The sequence below is a fragment of the Oncorhynchus mykiss genome, chromosome 15 (assembly GCF_057628025.1).
Source record: "Oncorhynchus mykiss isolate SJ-2025 chromosome 15, ASM5762802v1, whole genome shotgun sequence".
Taxonomy (NCBI): Eukaryota; Metazoa; Chordata; class Actinopteri; order Salmoniformes; family Salmonidae; genus Oncorhynchus; species Oncorhynchus mykiss.
The window spans coordinates 37,107,628-37,133,078 of NC_143036.1; the positions used below are offsets into that span (position 1 = coordinate 37,107,628).

Sequence of the window (25,451 nt, forward strand, 5' to 3'; positions counted from 1 at the left end):
GTTCGCTTTTGGGTCCTCATTCACTCACCGTAACAGAAGAATCCGACCAAGAATGGACCCAGCGACTTCGGATCCTCTCCACTCAGCCGTCGAGATCCAGGGAGCGATGCTAGGCAGACACGAGCAGGAATTGTCTGCTGCTCGACATGCCGTTGAGACCCTGGCCACCCAAGTCTCCAACCTCACAGAACAGGTTCACCATCTCCGCCTCGATCCACCGGCCACTTCCAGGGCTTTCGAATCTCCGGAGCCCAGAATCAATAACCCGCCGTGTTACTCTGGGGAGCCCACTGAATGCCGCTCGTTCCTCACCCAGTGTGATATTGTGTTTTCTCTCCAGCCCAACACTTACTCCAGGAGCACTGCTCGTGTCGCCTACGTCATATCTCTCCTTATTGGACGGGCTCGTGAGTGGGGCACGGCAATCTGGGAGGCAAGGGCTGAGTGTACTAACCAGTATCAGGACTTTAAGGAGGAGATGATACGGGTTTTTGATCGATCTGTTTTTGGGGAGGAGGCTTCCAGGGCCCTGTCTTCCCTATGTCAAGGTAATCGATCCATAACAGACTACTCTATTGAGTTTCGCACTCTTGCTGCCTCCAGTGGCTGGAACGAGCCGGCTTTGCTCGCTCGTTTTCTGGAGGGTCTCCGCGCAGAGGTAAAGGATGAGATTCTCTCCCGGGAGGTCCCTTCCAGCGTGGATTCCCTGATTGAACTCGCTATTCGCATTGAGCGACGGGTTGATCTTCGTCACCGAGCTCGTGGAAAGGAGCTCGCGTTCTCCGTTGCCCCCCTCTCCGCATCACTACCATCTTCCTCTGCCGGCTCGGGAGCTGAGCCTATGCAGCTGGGAGGTATCCGCATCTCGACTAAGGAGAGGGAACGGAGAATCACCAACCGCCTCTGTCTCTATTGCGGTTCTGCTGGTCATTTTGTCACTTCATGTCCAGTAAAAGCCAGAGCTCATCAGTAAGCGGAGGGCTACTGGTGAGCGCTACTACTCCTGTCTCTCCTTCAAGATCCTGCACTACCTTGTCGGTCCATCTACGCTGGACCGGTTCGTCAGCTTCCTGCAGTGCCTTAATAGACTCTGGGGCGGAGGGCTGTTTTATGGACGAGACCTGGGCTCGGGAACATGACATTCCTCTCAGACAGTTAAGGGAGTCCACGGCCTTGTTCGCCCTGGATGGTAGTCCTCTCCCCAGGATTCAGCGTGAGACGCTACCTTTAACCCTCACTGTTTCTGGTAATCATAGCGAAACCATTTCTTTTTTGATTTTTCGTTCACCTTTTACACCTGTTGTTTTGGGCCATCCCTGGCTAGTTTGTCATAATCCTTCCATTAATTGGTCTAGTAATTCTATCCTCTCCTGGAACGTCTCTTGTCATGTGAAATGTTTAATGTCTGCTATCCCTCCTGTTTCCTCTGTCTCTTCTTCACAGGAGGAGCCTGGTGATTTGACAGGGGTGCCGGAGGAATATCACGATCTGCGCACGGTGTTCAGTCGGTCCAGGGCCACCTCTCTTCCTCCACACCGGTCGTATGATTGTAGTATTGATCTCCTTCCGGGAACCACTCCCCCCCGGGGTAGACTATACTCTCTGTCGGCTCCCGAACGTAAGGCTCTCGAGGATTATTTGTCTGTAGCTCTTGACGCCGGTACCATAGTCCCCTCCTCCTCTCCCGCCGGAGCGGGGTTTTTTTTTGTCAAGAAGAAGGACGGGTCTCTGCGCCCCTGCATAGATTATCGAGGGCTGAATGACATAACAGTTAAGAATCGTTATCCGCTTCCTCTTATGTCTTCAGCCTTCGAGATCCTGCAGGGAGCCAGGTTTTTCACTAAGTTGGACCTTCGTAACGCTTACCATCTCGTGCGCATCAGGGAGGGGGACGAGTGGAAGACGGCGTTTAACACTCCGTTAGGGCACTTTGAATACCGGGTTCTTCCTTTCGGCCTCGCTAACGCTCCAGCTGTCTTTCAGGCATTAGTCAATGATGTCCTGAGAGACATGCTGAACATCTTTGTTTTCGTTTACCTTGACGATATCCTGATTTTTTCACCGTCACTCCAGATTCATCTTCAGCACGTTCGACGTGTCCTCCAGCGCCTTTTAGAGAATTGTCTTTTTGTGAAGGCTGAGAAGTGCACTTTTCATGCCTCCTCCGTCACATTTCTCGGTTCTGTTATTTCCGCTGAAGGCATTAAGATGGATCCCGCTAAGGTCCAAGCTGTCATTGATTGGCCCGCCCCTAAGTCACGCGTCGAGCTGCAGCGCTTTCTCGGCTTCGCGAACTTCTATCGTCGTTTCATCCGTAATTTCGGTCAGGTGGCAGCTCCTCTCACAGCCCTTACTTCTGTCAAGACGTGCTTTAAGTGGTCCGTTTCCGCCCAGGGAGCTTTTGATCTCCTCAAGAATCGTTTCACATCCGCTCCTATCCTTGTTACACCTGACGTCTCTAGACAGTTCGTTGTCGAGGTTGACGCGTCAGAGGTGGGCGTGGGAGCCATTCTTTCTCAGCGCTCCCTCTCTGACGACAAGGTCCACCCATGCGCGTATTTTTCTCATCGCCTGTCGCCGTCGGAACGTAACTATGATGTGGGAAACCGCGAACTGCTCGCCATCCGGTTAGCCCTAGGCGAATGGCGACAGTGGTTGGAGGGGGCGACCGTTCCTTTTGTCGTTTGGACTGACCATAGGAACCTTGAGTACATCCGTTCTGCCAAATGACTTAATGCGCGTCAGGCGCGTTGGGCGCTGTTTTTCGCTCGTTTCGAGTTCGTGATTTCTTATCGTCCGGGCTCTAAGAACACCAAGCCTGATGCTTTATCTCGTCTCTTCAGTTCTTCAGTAGCCTCCACTGACCCCGAGGGGATTCTCCCTGAGGGGCGTGTTGTCGGGTTGACTGTCTGGGGAATTGAGAGGCAGGTAAAGCAAGCGCTCACTCACACTCCGTCGCCGCGCGCTTGTCCTAGGAACCTTCTTTTCGTTCCCGTTCCTACTCGTCTGGCCGTTCTTCAGTGGGCTCACTCTGCCAAGTTAGCCGGCCACCCTGGCGTTCGGGGTACGCTTGCTTCCATTCGCCAGCGTTTTTGGTGGCCCACCCGGGAGCATGACACGCGTCGTTTCGTGGCTGCTTGTTCGGTCTGCGCGCAGACTAAGTCCGGTAACTCCCCTCCTGCCGGCCGTCTCAGGCCGCTTCCCATTCCCTCTCGACCGTGGTCTCACATCGCCTTAGATTTTGTCACCGGACTGCCTTCGTCAGCGGGGAAGACTGTTATTCTTACGGTTGTCGATAGGTTCTCTAAGGCGGCTCATTTCATTCCCCTTGCTAAGCTTCCTTCTGCTAAAGAGACGGCACAAATCATCATCGAGAATGTTTTCAGAATTCATGGCCTTCCGTCAGACGTCGTTTCGGACAGAGGTCCGCAATTCACGTCTCAATTTTGGAGGGAGTTTTGCCGTTTGATTGGGGCTTCCGTCAGTCTCTCTTCCGGCTTTCACCCCCAGTCTAACGGTCAAGCAGAACGGGCCAATCAGACTATTGGTCGCATCTTACGCAGTCTTTCTTTTCGCAACCCTGTGTCTTGGTCAGAACAGCTCCCCTGGGCAGAATACGCCCACAACTCGCTTCCTTCGTCTGCGACCGGGCTATCTCCTTTTCAGAGTAGCCTCGGGTACCAGCCTCCGCTGTTCTCATCTCAGTTCGCCGAGTCCAGCGTCCCCTCCGCTCAGGCTTTTGTCCAACGTTGCGAGCGCACCTGGAAGAGGGTCAGGTCTGCACTTTGCCGTTATAGGACGCAGACTGTGAGGGCTGCTAATAAGCGTAGAACTAAGAGTCCTAGATATTGTCGCGGTCAGAGAGTTTGGCTCTCCACTCAGAACCTTCCCCTTAAGACGGCTTCTCGCAAGTTGACCCCGCGGTTCATTGGTCCGTTCCGTATTTCTCGGGTCATTAATCCTGTCGCAGTTCGACTTCTTCTTCCGCGATACCTTCGTCGCGTCCACCCGGTCTTCCATGTCTCCTGTATTAAGCCCGTTCTTCGCGCCCCCGCTCGTCTTCTCCCCCCCCCCCCCATCCTTGTCGAGGGCGCACCCATCTACAGGGTCCGCAGGATTTTGGACATGCGTCCTCGGGGCCGTGGTCACCAGTACCTCGTTGATTGGGAGGGGTACGGTCCTGAGGAGAGGAGTTGGGTTCCCTCTCGGGACGTGCTGGACCGTGCGCTGATCGAGGATTTCCTCCGTTGCCGCCAGGTTTCCTCCTCGAGTGCGCCAGGAGGCGCTCGGTGAGTGGGGGGGTACTGTCATGTATTGTCATGTTGTGTCTTTCTGTCCTTTCCTTTCACCCTGTCTCCCTCTGCTGGTCGTATTAGGTTACCTTTTCTCCCCCGCTTTCCCCCAGCTGTTCCTTGTCTCCTCTTGACTACCTCGTCACCCCTTCTCCCACCTGTTCCCCTTTTCCCTCTGATTAGTCCCCTATATCTCTCTCTGTTTTTGTTCCTGTCCTTGTCGGATTCTTGTTTGTTGTGTTTCATGCCTGAGCCAGACTATCGTCATGTTTGCTGTAACCTTGTCCTGTCCTGTCGGAATCTGCCGGTCTATCTGAGCCTACCTATGTTTGGTTATTAAAGAAGCTCTGTTTAAGTTAGTTCGCTTTTGGGTCCTCATTCACTCACCGTAACAAAAATGGATTACATTGCTTTTCCCCCTCATTAATCTACACGTCCATAATGACAAAGCAAAAACAGGTTTTTAGAAATGTTTGCTAATTTATTTAAAAAAAAATGTAAAACTGAAATATTACATTTACATAAGTATTCAGACCCTTTACTCAGTATTTTGTTGAAGCACCATTGGGAGCATTTACAGCTTTGAGTCTTCTTGGGTATGATGCTACAAGCTTGGCACACCTGTATTTGCGGAGTTTCTCCCATTCTTCTCTGCAGATCCTCTAAAGCTCTGTCAGGTTGGATGGGAGCGTCACTTAACAGCTATTTTCACGTGTCTCCAGAGATGTTCGGTCAGGTTCAAGTCCGGGCTCTGGCTGGGCCACTCAAGGACATTCAGAAACTTGTCCCGAAGCCACTCCTGTGTTGTCTTGGCTGTGTGCTTCGGGTCATTGTCCTGTTGGAAGATGAACATTTGCCCCAGTCTGAGATCCTGAGCGCTTGGAGCAGATCCCATCAAGGATATTTTCCTCGATCCTGACTAGTCTCCCAGTCCCTGCCGCTGAAAACATTTCCACGGCATGATGCTGCAACCACCATGCTTCACCGTAGGAATGGTGCAAGGTTTCCTCTAGACGTGGCGCTTGTTATTCAGGCCAAAGGGTTCAATTTTGGTTTCATCAGACCAGATAGTCTTGTTTCTCATGCTCTGAGAGTCCTTTAGGTGCCTTTTGGAAAACTCCAAGTCATGTGCCTTTTTCCTGAGGAGGGGCTCCGTCTGGCCGTTCTACCACAAAGGCCTGATTAGTGGAGTGCTGCAGAGATGGTTGTCCTTCTGGAAGGTTCTCCCATCTCCACAGAGGAACTTTGGAGCTTTATCAGAGTGCCCATCGGGTTCTTGGATACCTCCCTGACCAATGCCCTTCTCCCCCGATTCCTCAGTTTGTTCTAGGAAGAGTCTTGGTGGTTCTAAACTTCTTCCATTTAAGAATGATGGAGGCCACTGTGTTCTTGGGGACCTTCAATGCTGCAGACATGTTTTGGTACCCTTCCCCAGATCTGTGCCTCGACACAATCCTGTGTCGGAGCGCTACGGACAATTCCTTTGACCTCATGGCTTGTTCTTTGCTCTGACATGCACTGTCAACTGTGCGACTTGATATAGACAGGTGTGTGCCTTTCCAAATCCTGTCCAATCAATTGAATTTACCACAGGTGGACTCCAAACAAGTTGTAGAAACATATAGAAGTACTACTGGTTTTCCATTAAGCCTCTATTGATTTCCATTTGTCTGTGTGAACGCACACTGCACTCAGTTTACTCATCCTATTGCCCCATAACATTACAACTTTACTATCCTGTAACTAGCTTGGTTTTTATGAAGTCACACTGTAAACTATAACTGACACTATAGATAGAATATGGTAAGAATTTGGTATGTCAATATGAATGGAAGATACACAACAGTTCATTATTTGTTCACCTTTTGAAGACAGGACAATCCGCTCGTGGTAAAATGAGTCAATCACAGGGAGGGAAGGACACGACATGAGAATGCCTGAACAAGAGGAAATAACCAACATCATTGTTATATTTGGACGTTCAAATGCTGTTCACATGCCAAGGAGGCTAGCTTTGATCATGTGTGCATCCCAAATGGCACCCTATTACCTAATGTGCACTACTACTTTGGGCCCTTGTCAGAAAGTACTTATGGGTTCTAAAATGGTACAGTACAGGCAGGCCTACGTCACTGACCCTGTTGTTCTTCTATAGCTGAAAAACAGTACCATGCAGAGCTACTAGATCAGTTATACAGTGCCTTGCGAAAGTATTCGGCCCCCTTGAACTTTGCGACCGCTTGCCACATTTCAGGCTTCAAACATAAAGATATAAAACTGTATTTTTTTGTGAAGAATCAACAACAAGTGGGACACAATCATGAAGTGGAACAACATTTATTGGATATTTCAAACTTTTTTAACAAATCAAAAACTGAAAAATTGGGCGTGCAAAATTATTCAGCCCCTTTACTTTCAGTGCAGCAAACTCTCTCCAGAAGTTCAGTGAGGATCTCTGAATGATCCAATGTTGACCTAAATGACTAATGATGATAAATACAATCCACCTGTGTGTAATCAAGTCTCCGTATAAATGCACCTGCACTGTGATAGTCTCAGAGGTCCGTCAAAAGCGCAGAGAGCATCATGAAGAACAAGGAACACACCAGGCAGGTCCGAGATACTGTTGTGAAGAAGTTTAAAGCCGGATTTGGATACAAAAAGATTTCCCAAGCTTTAAACATCCCAAGGAGCACTGTGCAAGCGATAATATTGAAATGGAAGGAGTATCAGACCACTGCAAATCTACCAAGACCTGGCCGTCCCTCTAAACTTTCAGCTCATACAAGGAGAAGACTGATCAGAGATGCAGCCAAGAGGCCCATGATCACTCTGAATGAACTGCAGAGATCTACAGCTGAGGTGGGAGACTCTGTCCATAGGACAACAATCAGTCGTATATTGCACAAATCTGGCCTTTATGGAAGAGTGGCAAGAAGAAAGCCATTTCTTAAAGAAATCCATAAAAAGTGTTGTTTAAAGTTTGCCACAAGCCACCTGGGAGACACACCAAACATGTGGAAGAAGATGCTCTGGTCAGTTGAAACCAAAATTGAACTTTTTGGCAACAATGCAAAACGTTATGTTTGGCGTAAAAGCAACACAGCTGAACACACCATCCCCACTGTCAAACATGGTGGTGGCAGCATCATGGTTTGGGCCTGCTTTTCTTCAGCAGGGACAGGGAAGATGGTTAAAATTGATGGGAAGATGGATGTAGCCAAATACAGGACCATTCTGGAAGAAAACCTGATGGAGTCTGCAAAAGACCTGAGACTGGGACGGAGATTTGTCTTCCAACAAGACAATGATCCAAAACATAAAGCAAAATCTACAATGGAATGGTTCAAAAATAAACATATCCAGGTGTTAGAATGGCCAAGTCAAAGTCCAGACCTGAATCCAATCAAGAATCTGTGGAAAGAACTGAAAACTGCTGTTCACAAATGCTCCAATGCTCCAACCTCGCTGAGCTCGAGCTGTTTTGCAAGGAGGAATGGGAAAAAATGTCAGTCTCTCGATGTGCAAAACTGATAGAGACATACCCCAAGCGACTTACAGCTGTAATCGCAGCAAAAGGTGGCGCTACAAAGTATTAACTTAAGGGGGCTGAATCATTTTGCACGCCCAATTTTTCAGTTTTTGATTTGTTAAAAAAGTTTGAAATATCCAATAAATGTCGTTCCACTTCATGATTGTGTCCCACTTGTTGTTGATTCTTCACAAAAAAATACAGTTTTATATCTTTATGTTTGAAGCCTGAAATGTGGCAAAAGGTCGCAAAGTTCAAGGTGGCCGAATACTTTCGCAAGGCACTGTATATCTTGTTCAGCACCATGGACAGATTCAATCACGCCCTACCATCAAGGAACCATGTGCGATGTAGGGTAGGTTCTTTAAGTTCTGTCCTTGCTTGACATGTGTCAGCCAAATATCTCACTATTTGCAAATGTTTGTTTTCCATCTGCTGTACTTTTATTATACTGTCCAAGTAATTTCATCACTATATGTTGGTTAAACGTTGACATGATTGACATGTCACTATTGCTGTCACTATAATAATAATAATTTTGCACGCCCAATTTTTCAGTTTTTGATTTGTTAAAAAAGTTTGAAATATCCAATAAATGTCGTTCCACTTCATGATTGTGTCCCACTTGTTGTTGATTCTTCACAAAAAATACAGTTTTATATCTTTATGTTTGAAGCCTGAAATGTGGCAAAAGGTCGCAAAGTTCAAGGGGGCCGAATACTTTCGCATGGCACTGTACATATTTCTCCAGGGATATTAGCACTAGAAGTGCCAAGCCCTTCATTTTGACTGCCTTCCGTTCTAGACTTATCCTAAATGCCAAAATGTTACTTTTTCAAATCCGCCTGCAGAGTCACTTGCAGGTAAGATATTTTGAGTTCTATAGTACCAGAAAGAGCAGATTCTGAGGTTTTCAAAACACTTACCGTACCTTTGTAAGATATGAGCTCTATTTCAAAATATCACATTTTCCAAGAATAACCTTGCAGCAGATCACCTACAGTAATATAAACTAATGAAAATGCTATTGTGTTCTTTGAAATACATATTTTTTTTCGTATTCGAATGTTACCCAAGACCGTCATTAACACAACCAAAAGATAATTTCCCCGATAGCATATATTCAATCTATTTATCATACTGTTAGAATGTTACAGTCAAAATGGCTGCTCATTGGCGTAGTAAGGGGGTAGCGAGGCCCAGAAGTGTTCATACGAAACAGAGGCATAGCTTACATGCAAAGTTGATTTAATAATCGGCAATGTTATACAAAAGAAGCACACTATGACTGTACGTATGCTCATTTCTAATGATCATACCATGAATACAGACAAACATGTGCCTTTAAACACAGAGTTCCCTTTTTTAGAATACTCAAAAAAATACCTTGCTTTCATTTTAAATACTTGCCGAAAAAAATGAGAAAATAAAATATGCATTATATGAAATATATAACGGCTGCTTATCAGGTATACTATAGTACCAAATGCAATTATATGCAAATAACTTTCTCTCCATAACATCTAACGCATTTACAAGCAAGAACAAACAAAAAAAGATGTAAAGACTGTATGAAAATAGAAAATATCACAGCAAGATATGCAACAATAGTCTATGTTACAAATACCTTGCAGTACAAAAGGTCTATTACAATGTGCACATAACTATAGTCCACCTGGAACCTCGCCTAGAGTTACAGGGAAGGACAGAGTGTTGGTAGCGTAAACCATAGAATTAGAATCATTTTGAAGTAAAATTATTCTTAGAATTAGAATCAGAATCATTCTAGGGTATCAACATTATCCTGTGCTTGATATCAAGAATACAGTATCACAAACTAAAGCTCAAACTGACTTCCTGCTTATGCATGTCTTGAACCAGATCAAGTAACATTCATCCATACCATGTAACTTCAAACAAGGGGTAAAGAAAATAGCATTATGTTTGTAACAAGCAGACAGAAATGGTTTGTTTATGTTAAGTCTTTATACACAGAAAACTGTTTTGGTTCAGAACTAGATCTTTCAACCAGTACTGGTTGATAATGCACAATGACTTGCATTTAGGCTAATGTAATAAGCAAATCAGTGATTTTAACAAAAACATCAAGGTGTATAACAATTAGAAGTCAATTCGAAAGTGAAGAATTCTTTGCCAGCTTACAAGGCGTTTGATATGTTCAACGCTTACATTTATCAGATTCATAAATGTATGTTTTACAGTATATATCCAAAAAGTTAATTCAAAAATATATATTTTTGATTTCCAAAATAACTAAACATGGTCTTATCCATATACAATTAACAATGAATTACAACATGTCCAGTTGAAATGAAGAAATTAGCTAAGTTACAGTACATCAATTGTACGTGTTGAACACAAATAAACATAGGGTACATCCCAAATGGTACCCTATATCCTAAATAGTGCACTAATATTGACTTTTTCCATAGAAACAGAAATGTGTACAAGGCACACTGAGATGTTATGTCTATCATTCATTGCAACACCAAATTCATTAATTACAAAAAAATACATATTCACATGGACGTATGTGAGCAAATGAAATTGCACAATTAATTATAAACCTTTTTAACATTTGAAAATATTTGAAAATACACTTTTTTATTTTGTACAGTAACAAACTCTAACCTGTCACACCACCCTGACACAGTCTTGACACACTATTGGCAGAGTCATGTTTGGGGGGTGGCACTGTAAATAAAATGTAACGGTCCTCACATTCACCCCTGAGGGATACCACCAATGCAAAACCACCAGCAACTCACAGACAGGTGACACGGGACCAATAACATTACTAAGCAGTGCAACCCCTGGTACTCTTAGTAGCAAATTGTACAGATGTAACAGAATGGATGTGTAATGAGATCAATTTCTTAGGCCCCATCCCAAATGGACCCCTAGACCGTAGTGCATCTAAGGGTCGTTCTGGGATTGGGCCTTTAATACACAGGCTCTCAGCTGCTCACTCAAAGCAGCCCCAAGAGAAGTCCTGTGCAACAACAGTATAGCTCTGAGTGACAAACACCACAGTGTTATATACAGTTGAAGTCAGAAGTTTACATACACTTAGGTTGGAGTCATTAAAACTCGTTTTTCAACCATTCCACAAATTTCTTGTTAACAAACTAAAGTTTTGGCAAGTTGGTTAGGACATCTACTTTGTGCATGACACAAGTCATTTTCCCAACAATTGTTTACAGATTATTTCACTTAGAATTCACTGTATCATATTTCCAGTGGGTCATAAGTTTACATACACGAAGTTGACTGTGCCTTTAAACAGCTTGGAAAATTCCAGAAAATGATGTCATGGCTTTAGAAGCTTCTGATAGGCTAATTGACATCATTTGAGACAATTGGAGGTGTACTTGTGGATGTATTTCAAGACCTACCTTCAAACTCAGTGCCTCTTTGTATTGACATCATGGGAAAATCAAAAGAAATAAGCCATGACCTCAGAAAAAATATTGTATACCTCCACAAGTCTGGATCATCCTTGGGAGCAATTTACAAACACATGAAGGTACCACATTCATCTATACAAACAATGGTACGCAAGTATAAACACAATGGGACCACGCAGCCATCATACCGTTCAGGAAGGAGACGCGTTCAGACTCCTAGAGATGAACGTACTTAGGTACAAAAAGTGCAAATCAATACCAGAACAACAGCAAATGACCTTGTGAAGATTCTGGAGGAAACAGGTACAAAAGTATCTATATCCACAGTAAAAGAAGTCCTATATCGACATAACCTGAATGGCTGCTCAGCAAGGAAGAAGCCACTGCTCCAAAACCACCATAAAAAACACCATAAAAACGGTTTTCAACTGCAAATGGGGACAAAGATCATACTTTTGGAGAAATGTCCTCTGGTCTGATGAAACAACAATAGAACTGATTGGCCATAATGACCATCGTTATGTTTGGAGGAAAAAGGGGGACGCTTGTAAGCCAAAGAACACCATCCCAACCGCAAAGCAAGGGGGTGGCAGCATCATGTTGTGGGGGTGCTTTGCTGCAGGAGGGACTGGTGCACTTCACAAAATAGATGGCTTCATGAGTGAGGAAAATTATGTGGATATATTGAAGCAACATCTCAAGACATCAGTCAGGAAGTTAAAGCTTGGTAGCAAATGGGTCTTCCAAATGGACAATGACCGCAAGCATACTTCCAAAGTTGTGGCAAAATGGCTTAAGGACAAAGTCAAGGTATTGGAGTGGCCATCACAAACCCTGACCTCAATCCCATAGAATATTTGTGGGCAGAACTGAAAAAGCGTGTGCGAGCAAGGAGGCCTACAAACATGTCAGTTACACCAGCTCTGTCAGGAGGAATGTGACAAAATTCCCACATATTATTGTGGGAAGCTTATGGAAGGCTACCAGAAACATTTGACCCAAGTTAAACAATTTAAAGGCAATGCTACCAAATACTAATTGAGTGTATGTAAACTTCTGACCCACTGGGAATGTGATGAAAGAAATAAAAGCTGAAATAAATCACTCTCTCTACTATTATTCTGACATTTCACATTCTTAAAATAAAGTGGTGATCCTAACTGACTTAAGACATGGAATTTTTACTAGGATTGAATGTCAGGAATTGTGAAAAACTGAGTTTAAATGTATTTGGCTAAGGTGTATGTAAACTTCTGGCCCCAGATCTGTTTTGCTGTCACACCAACTGTCACGGCAATTTCCATATAGGAGTTGACAAAACAGCAAAAACAATCAATCTGATCCAGCCTGACATATAAGTACATTCTCAGGCCTCACGACCAAGCCACAAACACACAAGTGTAGAGAACAGGAGAGAAGTATCAATTGGCAATAACATCTCAAGAGTAAAGCTTCAAAATCAGATTCTTCTTCAACATATACACAGAGTATACCAAACATTAGGAACACCTTCCTAATATTGAGTTGCCCCACGTTTTGCCCTCAGAACAGCCTCAATTTGTCAGGGCATGAAAGTGTTCCAAAGGGATGCTGGCCCATGTTGACTCCAATGCTTCCCACAGTTGTGTCAAGTTGGCTGGATCTCCTTTGGGTGGTGGATCGTTCTGTTGCGTGTGAAAAACCCAGCAGCGTTGCAGTTCTTGACACAAACTGGTGCGCCTGGCATGTACTGCCATACCCCGTTCAAAGGCACTTAAATGTTTTGTCTCGCCCATTCACCTTCGGAATGGTGTACATTCCATGTCTCAATTGTCTCAAGGCTGAAACATGCTTCTTTAACCATTCTCCTCCCCATCATCTCCTCTAATTGAAGTGGACTTAACAAGTGCCATCAATAAGGGATCATAACTTTCACCTGGATTCACCTGGTCAGTCTGTCATGGAAAGTGCAGTTGTTCTTAATGTTTTGTATACTCAGTGTAAGTTTTAACACAGGTAAGAAAATATACCGTTTTTCAGCAACAAACATCACAAAAGTCTGTTGGAACAAAACCTTAAACCTCCGTAATTCTTATTTACATTTGGTGTACATAGGTAACACTGATTGTAACGCGAGGCATTTGTCTTATTGTGGTTTGGTCTTAAAGCCTTTGTTTGTGTTTGAGAAGCATAAGCACTTCTTTACATTCATAGGAACCACAGTGCTGTTGTATTGGGAGACAGTCGATGGCAGACATGCAATTCCAAGAAAACCAAACCCGCATTCCAAAGGGCACCCTATTCCCTATACAGTGTACTACATTTGACCGGGGCCCTAGTCAAAAGTAGTACACTATAAAGGTGCCATTTGGGATGCACAAACAACACAAAAAAATACCAGACAGGACAGGGTAGGAAAATCAACCCCGTTAAGCAACAGTGGTTGGCCCATGACTGGAAGCGTCTGGAAGGAGAGGAAGATGGTGAAGAGGAGGATGAGGAGTGTGAGTAGAAGGATGAAGGACAGATGGGTCCCAGTAATTGTCTTGTTTGGCAGTCGGAAGGTCCATTGGAGCACCAGGTTAGAGTCAGGACTGTTGCTGTTGCTTAAACAATGCTTGTATTGGTGAAAAGGGGGCACAGTGGTTGGGGGGGTCATTGAGTGAGATTAAGTTTTGTCCTTATTCCCTATATAGTGCAGTACTTTTAACCAGTCCCCATAGAGCTCAAACGAACTATATAGGCATTAACCAAGGCATTGACTGGAAAGTTGACGGACGGATGGGAGGACGGACGGAGCGGTGATCAAAGCCGATCCCCCCCAGATGTCGAAGGTATTCATAGAGGTCAGAGGCTACACTCTCTCCACTCGACTAGGATCATAGGAGTCTGAGGAGAAAAAATGGCATCAATCACAATCCAGTCAGACATTCATGATGATATTCCATATACAGTAACGAGGGAAATCCTTACTGCCAGTCTGTTTGTGCTATCAAGCCAATGCTTGGTCACTCATTATCATGCCACACTGGCAGAGCACAAACAGATCTGGGACCAGGCTAGGGAAATCCATCTTATCTCTAAAACAATGTGTTTCAGTAAGTCCCCGTGTCTCTGTGGATTCCCAGCTCACACAATGGCTTGGCTTGGCCTTCCCTCCCTTCTTCCATCCACACCCGCTAAACCAACCCCATAAAAAGCTCTATCGTACAGCTGGGATAACTGCTAGGTTCTGGAGTGGTTTATTGGCCGGGTTCTCTCACAGTTTTGCTATAAAAACACCTAAATTGTCCATTTGGGTCAAAATGTCACAAAACCAACAAAATCAGAGTTTGCATCCCTCCTTGTTAATCTGACAATGTTCTTGGTGCGTTTTCCAGCAGTATGTATGTAAAATATTTTCTAAATTCCATCCTGATCCTTCATGTTACGGTAGGATGATGGCTCCCTCTTGTGATAAACATGATAAAATGAAGCTTTAAATAAAACAGGAGACAAAGAGTTTTACACAAAGATGAGGTAAAGAACTTAACATACATGTGTATATTGTAGATTTTGTGATTATTTTCCCCCAGTGTATGAAAAGTCCTATTTAAATATGTAACAGTTACATGTATTATTGTTAAAGGCGTGTGTGTGTGTGTGTGTGTGTCCATGTTCCTACCTGGGAGCAGCTCGTCCTCCTCTAGGGTTGTAGAGGAGCCACAGGAAGAGACACTGAAGCTCAGGGGAAGGGTGATCTCTCTTTTGGCCACTGTGCCGCTGCGAGGCATGGGGACAGGCTTGGGGAGGAGAGGACGTTTCACTGGCCTGGACACCGGCTCTGGCCGAACCTCCTGTTGCTGTTCGTCATCTGACTCTTCACTCCTCTCCTCCTCTCTTTTCACCTCTGGCTCTTTCTCTTCCTCCTCCACTTGCCTCTCTGTATTATCCTCCCCCTCTGGTTCTTTCTCCCCCTCCTGCACTTCTCTTTCCTCTTCCTCCTGACTCCCACTTTTCTCCTCCTCCATTCTCACCTTTAGCTCTCTCTCCACCTTGATTGTCAACTCTCGCTCTTTCTCCTCTATTTTCAACTCCTCCTCCTCCAGTTCTTTCTCCTCTCCCGACACTATCCTCTCATCTTCTCTCTTGTCTGCCCTGTCTATCTCGTTCCCCTCCGGCTCTGACTCTATCCTCAACTTTTCCTCTTCCATCTCTTCTCTCTCTCCCTGGCTCATCCCCTTATCTTTCTCCTGCTCAGCCTCTACCTGTACTACTACCACTACCTCTGTCTCTGTCTCCTGCTCTGGCTCTCCTGAGTCTAAACTGCTGATAAGTACGCAGGAGACTGAGAACACCTCATCCAAGTGGACCATACTCTCTGTGCAGCCTTGTGACTTCGAGGATGAGAGCCTGGGGGAGGCCCGACCAGTGTGCCCCTTCCTCTCCCCTCCTCCACCCACACTCAGCAAGCTAAGGGCCAGCTCCTCGTCTGGGGTCACAGGCAGAGACAAGGGGAGGCTGCTAGGGGGGAACTCTGGCAGGTCCAGCACCATGGAGGGGTGGCTTAATCTCTCTCTGTCTCCTCCATAATGTTTGTCCTCACATACTGATAAGCTGTCATCCTTACTGGGTCCTCCTCTCGTCTCCTCCTCTTCTTCTATCGTCTCCTCTTCCAAGGTAACCACGGATACCTGTACCTTCATCACTTGCTCGTACTCTCTTCTCACATGCTTTTTATCTCTGTCTTCATCTGGACTTTGCTTCAGTGTTTCTCCTATTAGAGTTTCGTCCTCATTCTCTGGGTTGTCTCTGTGCTCCTCCACTTTCTGTTCGACCCCGCCTAGTGATTCCACAGCATGTGCTCCTTCTGGACTGAGTTCCTGGGCCTCTCTCTCAGTCTCTGTGTTGTCTCTGTGCTCCTGTGTTTCACTTATGACAGTTTCTCCCTCATTCTCTCTGTACTGCCTGTCCTCCTCTCTCACCTTGACAGCCCCCTGTGGTGACACCTCATCCTCTCTCTCCTCTACAACCCCCTGCAGTGACTCCTCCTCCTCTCTCTGCTCCTCCTCTCTCTCCTGGACCATCCCCCGCAGTGAATCCAGGGCTACGTCTATCCCCAATATCCTGGCTGCTCTCTGCTCCATTGTCTCATTCTCAGGGATCCCCTTGGCACACTTCACCTCATATAGATTACTCAGGTCCTCTGTGGGCATGGTGTTTGCTTTCTCCTTGATCAGCAGGGTCTCCAGGTGTATATCTGCCAACGTAGCCTCGTTACGCCAACTCAGAGGATCGGAGCTGACGCTGTATCTGTAGACGTCATCCTCAAATGCAAACGCTGCCTCCCTAGTCAATCTGCCGGTGTGTGGTGTCCCCTGAGACCCTTCACCTCTGGGCGACCTGCTGTTCTCACTCCGGGCCCTGCGGATGTTCAGATTGGGCTCATGCCCCCTAAATCTGGGTGGCACGATGGGCACGTTATCCTTCTTTACCTTCCTCCCTCCCTCCACTACTTTGGCGGAGCCAAGCTCTTCCTTATTAGTGCCATCACTGATGTGCACAACCTCAACCTGGTTGTTCTTGGCAAAAAAGTCTCTGTCTCTGTTCTCCCTTGATAGCTGTACATTCTGGTATAGTTCATTGTGGTCTAATGGTGTGATCAGTGTGAATGGGCGGCCACAATCCTGGCCCTGCTCTATGGTGCCTCCAGGGACAGTGTAGACGGTGAGCCCCACATCCCTCAATAGAGACTCCTTGGCGACGGGGATGTCCAGCTCCTGCCTGTAGGTCATTCTGGAGTCATAGGTTACCCTGGGGTCACCCTTAGCATTGTGGGAGTTGTAGTCTCGGAAGCCAGTGGACTCTGTTAGGGTGGCAGTGGGAGCCATGTCCTCTCTCTTCAGCCTGAGGATGCTAGTTCTGCTCTGGGGCTGAGGCCTGGAGAAAGCACTCCTCACCTCCCTGTAGTCTGGGTCAATGGTAGAGCCAGGGCCCCAGCTGTCTAGCCTTGGCATGATGGTAGGGATGTTGTTGTTGGGTTTGTTATTCAGGTGCTGGTCTGGAAGGCGAACCGTCTCCCTCTCAGGGTCCAGATGTGGAGGGGCTATGTGCTGATGTTGTTGTTGTTGTTGTGTGTCTTCTCCGCTCAGCTCCATGATGGTCCTGTAGACCTCGTCCAGGTCGTCTATACACTGGTCGACACTGGGTCTCCTGGGCTGGACCTTCATTTTCTTCTGGACCTGGTCTACATCTACGCCTGCAGCATTGTTGAAACTCTCCAGTTCCTCAATGGCGTCCCACGGCCGCCGGCTCACCGGCTTCAGCAGGAACTGGCCGAATGCCACCTGGCCCTGGATGTTAGCATTGGCACTGACTGGGGGTTTGGTGGTGTTGGAGGTGGTAGTACCAGTCTTCCTGGATGTGGAGGTCTGTTGGTTTCTCCCCTCCCAAGGGACAGGGGGTGGAGGCTGGGGTGGGAGTGACAGGGGTTGGGCCGGGCTGATACTGAGACAGGAGAAGGCGCTGTTGCTGGACAGGTGGAGGTTCTTCTGGCCCTTCATGGGATAGTCCACACCATACGAGCCGGAGCTGCAGTCGGTGCCTGCACCACTGTCCATGGTGGTATCGGAGGCTGGGTGGCCTGTCTCCTGCCCCCCCTGTCCCTGTCCTCCAGGGGGACTCTGAGGCTGACCTGTCCCCCCAGTACCCCCAGGACCCTTCACTGCCACGGGTGAGCTGGTCTGGGTCTCTTGGTTCCTGTACTGGTCACCGGGCCAGGAGCCGGCGTAGCACAGCTCCTTGTCAGCACTGGCCTGGAGTGACCAGGCATCTACTATCTCCTTCCTCAGAGGACCCTTCCTGGTGCTTCTCATTGAGGTGAAGCTGCTGGTGTGGGAGGGGGGTTTGAGACCCATGTCTGATAACGACTTGCTACAGAGGCTTTGGCTGTTCTCTGATTTGGATTGGACCACAGTGTTTTGGTTGTCTTCTGTGGCGATGACGCTCACGATTGGCAGAATACTTGGCAGACTGGCAGGCATATTCTCGTTATTGTTCTGGTCTGCTGCTGAGACTGAGTCTTTATTGGTTTGTTGCATGTGGATGGGGACAGACACCAGGCAGAATATGGTCTCACTGTGAGCCTTCCTCTTTGAGTTCCTGTTGAGGTTGTCTACTCCTGAGTCTCCTGGAACTATCTTCTTCACCTGTGTGATGGTTGTTTCTGAGAAGCCCTGATCTGAGCTGGAGCTGTGACACACTGGCAGAGCAGGGGCTGGTGGCTGGAAGGCAGAGGGACCACCTTGGTTTGGTTTAGGATTATACCTGTTACAGTTTTGGGAAGTTGCTGCTGGGAAGTTATCTAGTGAGCCAGTCTCTTTGTGCAAATCACAGTGCTGCTGCTGTTGCTGCCACCTGTTATTGTTATTGTCATAGTCGCTAGAAGACCTCAGCGGCATGGGACTGGCCGGGTCTGGCGCGCTGGCAAGCGGCGGTGGGGCCCCCGTGGAAGCGGACGACAAAAAGGCACTGTCATCAGACGAGTGGTCTGACACGGTGACACTGGGAAGCTCGGAGGATGTGGAGTTACGGATGTGGCGGATCTTGTCGGCGTCCGTCATGGAGTTACCTCGGCCACATAGAGACGAGTTTCCTCCCCGGGACACATGTCGGAGGCGTGGGTCGTCAAAGGGGATGTACTGGATGCCAGGACCCAGGACCGGCTGGTGCTGCTGCTTACTGTAGCCAGTGGAGTGCTGCTTCCTGTTGGGTACACTCCTCTCTCTGTGAGGCTCCGGCCCGGACCCTCCTCCACCGGTGTGCCTGCTACCAAACCAGGGGTCTGGGGTCCCACGCATCTGCTGCTTCTGCTGGTACATCTGGTGGTACCTGATAATAACACATTATCATTTATTTAACTTCTAAATTGTACATTGCATTTACATTAATTTGGTCATTTAGCAAATTCGCCTCTATAGCGCTATTCATTACAGAAAATAATGTCAAAGTGCTTCAATAGCAAATAAAAAAAAGCAATATAAAATCATGAGTAGGTAAGCTACATAATTTGTTACCTGTAGTTGACAGGGACCTCTCCATAGCCCCTGTGACCTCCATGGCTTCCTCTCATAGGTCGAGGAGCTCTCTTGGGGGGATACGATGGGGGAGGGATATACCCCGGAGGCTCCGTGCCAGGCCCTCCATCCTGTGTATAATAGTCCAGCCTGGGGTCACCTATACTGGGATGAGGAAGGGGGGTTCTGTCCCTGGCCTGGGGCTGGGGGCTTGATGCTGCTTCTGGCTCTCCTGAGAGCGTTTCGGAGCTCCCCCGGGTCTGCTGATGCACCTCGTAGGACGGAGGTCGCAGGGGACGGCTGTGCCGGACCTTTGGTACTTGAGAAGCCTGACTCACCTGGCTGACCTGGCTAGTCATACTAGTCTGACTGGAGGGTCTGTTGTCATTCTCAGGCCACCTGTCCCTGTCCCCTACCCCGGCCTGGTTGTGGTTATATATGCTGTAAGGGTCGTAATGAAACCCTGGGTGGCCGTTGACCCTCCTGTGCACGTCCTGCCCAGGCACAGACCCAATAGACCCAGACATTTCCACGTACTGCAGGCTGTCCGGCTGCAGCATCCTGGGCAGAGACTGGGACTTCCCTTTGTTCCTGGGACCCATTACAACCATAGCACCATCCGGTGTGCGGAGGTGGCGCTGCTGCAGATACTGCTCCTGAGCCTGAGACCACCTCTCGCCCTCGCTGTCTGAAAGCTGGCAGGAGAAGCTCACCACGGCGGGCCGCCACTCGTCCGTGCCCAGGCTCTGACACTTCCTGTCCACGGCGGTCATCCTCCACTGCTGCAGTGCTGCCTCTCTCTGCCTGGAGCGGGCCTGGACCTGAGCTTGGGACTGGGCTGCCCAGCTCTGCTTCTCACGCTGCTGGCAGTCCTCCGGGGGCTCCTAGACAGAGGACAGAACCACAATGGTCTTTGGCTCGTTCCCAAATGGCAACATATTCCCAATATAGTGGACTACTTTTAAGTGCACCCATAGGCTCTGGTTAAAGGTAGTGTACTATAGAGGACTATTTCATTTTGAATTGTTCAATAAACAAATCATAGAATCAAATCACCTCCTGTCTCTTCTGCTGCTGCACCCCCTCTGTCCTCCTACAGGTACCACCTCCTCGGGGCTCTCTGAAGTCAGCGTAGTCCAGGAGGATGCTGAAGTCCTGGCCCCTCCTCCTCCAGTAGGACAAGTCTCTGGGGCCCCTGTGATGAGAATACACGCCTCTGGGCCCCTCATAGAACCTAGAACACAGAACACACAGTATCAGAACCTAGAACACAGAACAGACATAGTATTAGAACTGAGAACCAGTGGTTTCGCTCATAGACCATAGAACACACACAGGACACATCAGGAATAGTTCTCCAGTAGATGAATGTGATGATGTGTCTGTTGTTGAGCCCCTCTACCACTAGGGGGAGTTAGACCACCACAGACAGGCTAAAGTCAGACTGCTATCAGTCTGCTACTGATAGTGCACTGTATCTGAAGACTTCATAACAGCATATCCGATTTGCAGAACAATGCACTGTGTTTATCATCATCTCTCTCTGCAAGCTCAACATCTCTGTTTCTGGATATTCCTACTGAACATGTTTAACAAACATGCACATGTGTGCACCCTATGGGAGGCTGATTTTCCATCCATGATCTGATCTGCCCTTTTCATTTAATGTCAGTACAGGCAGACGTGACCATTATGTAAGTTCCACTGCATCCCATAATATAGTATAGCCTAGTTAGCCAATCCTCAGTGGATATTATCTGCACCTCCTCGTGGAAAGATTAGGAATATTCCATATGTACGTTCTAAAACTGAGCTAAAAACACCCCAGCAACAACAATTTCAAAAAGTGGCACATTTGATTATCTTGCATTTTCAAATCAAATGCACTGTTTGGACTTGAGGCAAGGGTAGGGGATATGCAGGTTGTGTTGTGTTGCCTAATATCATCAACGTATCCATGGATTGTATTCAGGGTCAAGCGACTGTTCCATAAGCAAATAGTACATACTTGAGTGGCATCGGGCACTGATTTCATAGAATTACATGTCAAAATGAATTAAGCTATAGGATCTCTATGACTGGTGGATGCTATTAACCGTCCTTGCATCTACAGAGCTATAGAATACACAATCCTCCAGGACTGGTACTGCAAACTAGGCTACTCGAGCTGACAAGAAGAAAAGGCAGAGACGAAAGAAAAAGTGCCTCGGTAAAAATCGTACATTTCACTCGGGGACATTCGGGGACATTCCCCGGGAAAGGTTTCCATTGCATAACTCGTGAAACTGAATGAAATAGAGCAGGAGGCATCTCTTCTTCGTATAGCCTACATATTTAAAGGCTGTGCGCATGAGGGAGGTTCTATGTGTGGCGACTAAGAGCGAGGCTATCGATACGCCGGGCAGACATCCCTATCTGTCTGGAGGCGTCCAAAATGGCACCCTATTCCCTATACAGTGCACTACTTTTGAACAGAGCTCTATGGACCCCCTTTACGTCCTGGTGAAAAGTAATGCACTATATAGGGATTTAAGGTGCCATTTGGGATGCTGTTTCTGTCTGTAGAACTGGGCATGCTCAGGCGGTGGTGCTGGGGTCTATCAGCAGTAGCAGCAGCTCTAGTCTGTTTACAACACAACTGTCCCATGTGGCAGATTAAGACTCCAGAACACATTACCCCAACTCCCTGTCTACTGGCTTTATAGAGAAGAGGAGGGAGGGAGGAGCATTACCCCAACTCCCTGTCTACTGGCTTTATAGAGAAGAGGAGGGAGGGAGGAGCATTACCCCAACTCCCTGTCTACTGGCTTTATAGAGAAGAGGAGGGAGGGAGGAGCATTACCCCAACTCCCTGTCTACTGGCTTTATAGAGAAGAGGAGGGGGAGGGAGGAGCATTACTCCAACTCCCTGTCTACTGACTTTATAGAGAAGAGGAGGGGGAGGGAGGAGCATTACTCCAACTCCTTGTCTACTGGCTTTATAGAAAAGAGGAGGGAGGGAGGAGCATTACTCCAACTCCCTGTCTACTGGCTTTATAGAGAAGAGGAGGGGGAGGGAGGAGCATTACCCCAACTCCCTGTCTACTGGCTTTATAGAGAAGAGGAGGGGGAGGGAGGAGCATTACCCAAACTCCCTGTCTACTGGCTTTATAGAGAAGAGGAGGGGGAGGGAGGAGCATTACCCCAACTCCCTGTCTACTGGCTTTATAGAGAAGAGGAGGGGGAGGGAGGAGCATTACTCCAACTCCCTGTCTACTGGCTTTATAGAGAAGAGGAGGGAGGGAGGGAGGGAGGAGCATTACCACAACTCCCTGTCTACTGGCTTTATAGAGAAGAGGAGGGAGGGAGGGAGGGAGGGAGGGAGGGAGGGAGGGAGGAGCATTACCCCAACTCCATGTCTACTGGCTTTATAGAGAAGAGGAGGGAGGGAGGGAGGGAGGGAGGGAGGGAGGGAGGGAGGGAGGGAGGGAGGGGCATTACTCCAACTCCCTGTCTACTGGCTTTATAGAGAAGAGGAGGGAGGGAGGGAGGAGCATTACCCAAACTCCCTGTCTACTGGCTTTATAGAGAAGAGGAGGGAGGAGCATTACCCCAACTCCCTGTCTACTGGCTTTATAGAGAAGAGGAGGGGGATGGAGGAGCATTACCCCAACTCCCTGTCTACTGGCTTTATAGAGAAGAGGAGGGAGTTAGGGGAGGAGAAAAGCATTACCCAAACTACCTGTTTACTGGCTTTATAAAGGGAGGTAGATAGGTAGGTAGGTAGGTAGGTAGGTAGGTAGGTAGGTAGGTAGGTAGGTAGGTAGGGAGGTAGGTAGGTAGGTAGGTAGGGAGTTGGGGGGGAGGACATTACCCCAACTCCCTGTCTATTAGAAGGAGAGGAAGAGGGAGAGTGGGAGGGAGGGAGAGTGGGGAAAGCGTAGTAAAGAGAGAAAGGGAGCAACCTCCCAATGCAGAACTTCTTGACTGACAGAGTCCACCTTTGCATGAATCTATTTGTGCCAAACAAGCTCTGTGCAGCAGACTCACCCGCTATCTGTCGTGAGAGAATCGCCCATGGAGTGCGCGTCACCTTGGTTACCGCTGTCCGCTTCCCTCCTCTGTGGTTGGCTATTTCTGTCCCTCCCACCTTTGGTTGGGGCCGGTGGCTGGGGCCACCTGCTGGTGCTGGTGCTGTTGCTATACACATAGACCCCTGGCCCAGACTGTATCTCATACCCGTTCACTGTTCCATGACCACCACCGGACCGGGTCTCTAAGATCTCCTGGCGGCAGGAGGACGGGTCGCCGTAACGCTTGTTATCGTAAGAGGACGGGGGTGTGGGGGAGGCAGCAGGAGTAGAGGTAGAGGTTTTTTGGGGCAGTTTGTATCCATGCGAGATGAGCAGGTCATCCACGCTGTACATGGTCACATTTGTTTTGCTGGTGTTGTTTTTGGGATGAGGTTGTAGGGGACTGGTAGAGGGGGGCGTCACCCAGACCTGGTTCCTAGAGGCAGCGACAGGAGCCCAAGCACAGCTGCGCAGCTGATGAGGCCATCACTGGGAAAACAGGAGAGAAAGAGAGAGGGGGGAGAGTTAGAAAGAGTGAAAGGGAATGTGCCATTAAAATCATTATCCCTCTGTCTCCGTGTCCTTCTCTTCAGAGAACTGACTGGACGGAGGCGAGGAGAGAAGAGAGGGGAGAGAACGAACCAACCACTCTGTCTGCCTCCGTCTCCTCTCCCCGTCCCTCCTCTCCTCTCTGCCCGACAACAGGACTCCCGTCACCTTTCCCCATTATTTTTCTGTCCTCTCTTCTACCCATCCTTCTTTTCCTCTCTTTCCCTTCTCTCCTTTCCTCTCTGCCCTACAACAGGACTCTCTCCATCTCAGTCCGAGACAGAGCTCCGATACTAAGCCCACCACATGCAGACAGTGGGAGAGGAAAATCGACAACACTAGTCAGAGCAACCCAAAATATAATTATCACTACTAATGATAATAGTAATAACGTTGCTAGTGATAAATATAATGTATTAACTATGTAATAATAACTGAAGTAATAAGGACAGTGTTCCCTTTAGACCTGAGGCAGCGGTTGGTTGGCTAGCCCATGTTTGGTAAATCAACGGTGGGGATTGGGTAAGTAGTCAGTGTTGCAGTGGCTCTTGACGTAACAGTCTTAGCGGAGCTCCCCTCATCTTGCGTGCTTCAGCTTGCTTGCACCACCAGGACTGCGTGTGTGTCTGTGTGTGTGTCTCGGCCTCTATCCACATCCAAATCCTAATCTGGGGCGTAGCTTTAATAATTACCCACCCAGCCAGTCATGCAGCTCCAGAAAGCCTTGAGGGTATTCCTGAAATCCTGGGCATATGCCTGAAAGCCTGGGTAATATGAGTGGATTACGCTCTGACTGTATTGTACTGATCTCTGTAAGTGATGTTTACAACAGCGTACTACTGGACAGATATTAATGACAGTCTTTGTGTCACTCTATCCCAAACAAGAGTTAGCCTAGTTTATACCAACACATTCTGGGATTAGCCCCATAAGTACAGATAGGAGGAAGAGCCTGTAGTTGTGTACTACTGTAAAGTAAGTTAAAACATGTTTATAAAGTATTCCTACATTACAACATACTACTGTAGCCTAGCCTTACTGCATACTGTAGGCTTGGCCTACAGTATGCAGCTTTTGCAATGTCTTGAAGACCAGGCTCCGCATTCACAAAGTGTCTAGGTGTGCTGATCAAGGATCAGTTTTGCCTTTAGTTTTAGATCATAATTATAAGGACGGGGGTAGAGGTCGACCGATTATGGTTTTTGAACGCCGATACCGATTATTGGAGGACCAAAAAAAGCCGGTACCGATTAATCGGCTGATTTTTTTCATTTATTTGTAATAATGACAATTACAACAATACTGAATGAACACTTATTTTAACTTAATATAATACATTAATAAAATCAATTTAGCCTCAAATAAATAATGAAACATGTTGAATTTGGTTTAAATAATGCAAAAACAAAGTGTTGGAGAAGAAATTAAAAGTGCAATATGTGCCATGTAAAAAAGCTAACGTTTAAAAGTTCCTTGCTCAGAACATATGAAAGCTGGTGGTTCCTTTTAACATGAGTCTTCAATATTCCCAGGTAAGAAAGTTTAGGTTGTTGTTATTATAGGAG

At 47.3% G+C, this 25,451-nt stretch overlaps 1 protein-coding gene across 3 annotated transcripts in view; it reads right to left on the reverse strand.

The window, feature by feature from the left end:
- Nucleotides 1–9,055: 9,055 nt before the first annotated feature.
- Nucleotides 9,056–25,451, reverse strand: part of LOC110490025 (uncharacterized) — a 74,216-nt gene continuing 57,820 nt past the window's right edge. For all 3 annotated transcript variants that reach the window (XM_090200007.1, XM_021563112.3, XM_090200006.1), the window contains 5 exons: nt 23,315–23,826; nt 20,342–20,519; nt 19,286–20,169; nt 14,896–19,100; nt 9,056–14,120 (listed from right to left, as the gene is read on the reverse strand). In XM_090200007.1, the coding sequence (XP_090056133.1) occupies nt 14,086–14,120; nt 14,896–19,100; nt 19,286–20,169; nt 20,342–20,519; nt 23,315–23,691 (5,679 nt within the window). In that variant the 5' untranslated portion in view covers nt 23,692–23,826 and the 3' untranslated portion in view covers nt 9,056–14,085. The remainder of the gene's footprint in view (nt 14,121–14,895; nt 19,101–19,285; nt 20,170–20,341; nt 20,520–23,314; nt 23,827–25,451) is intronic.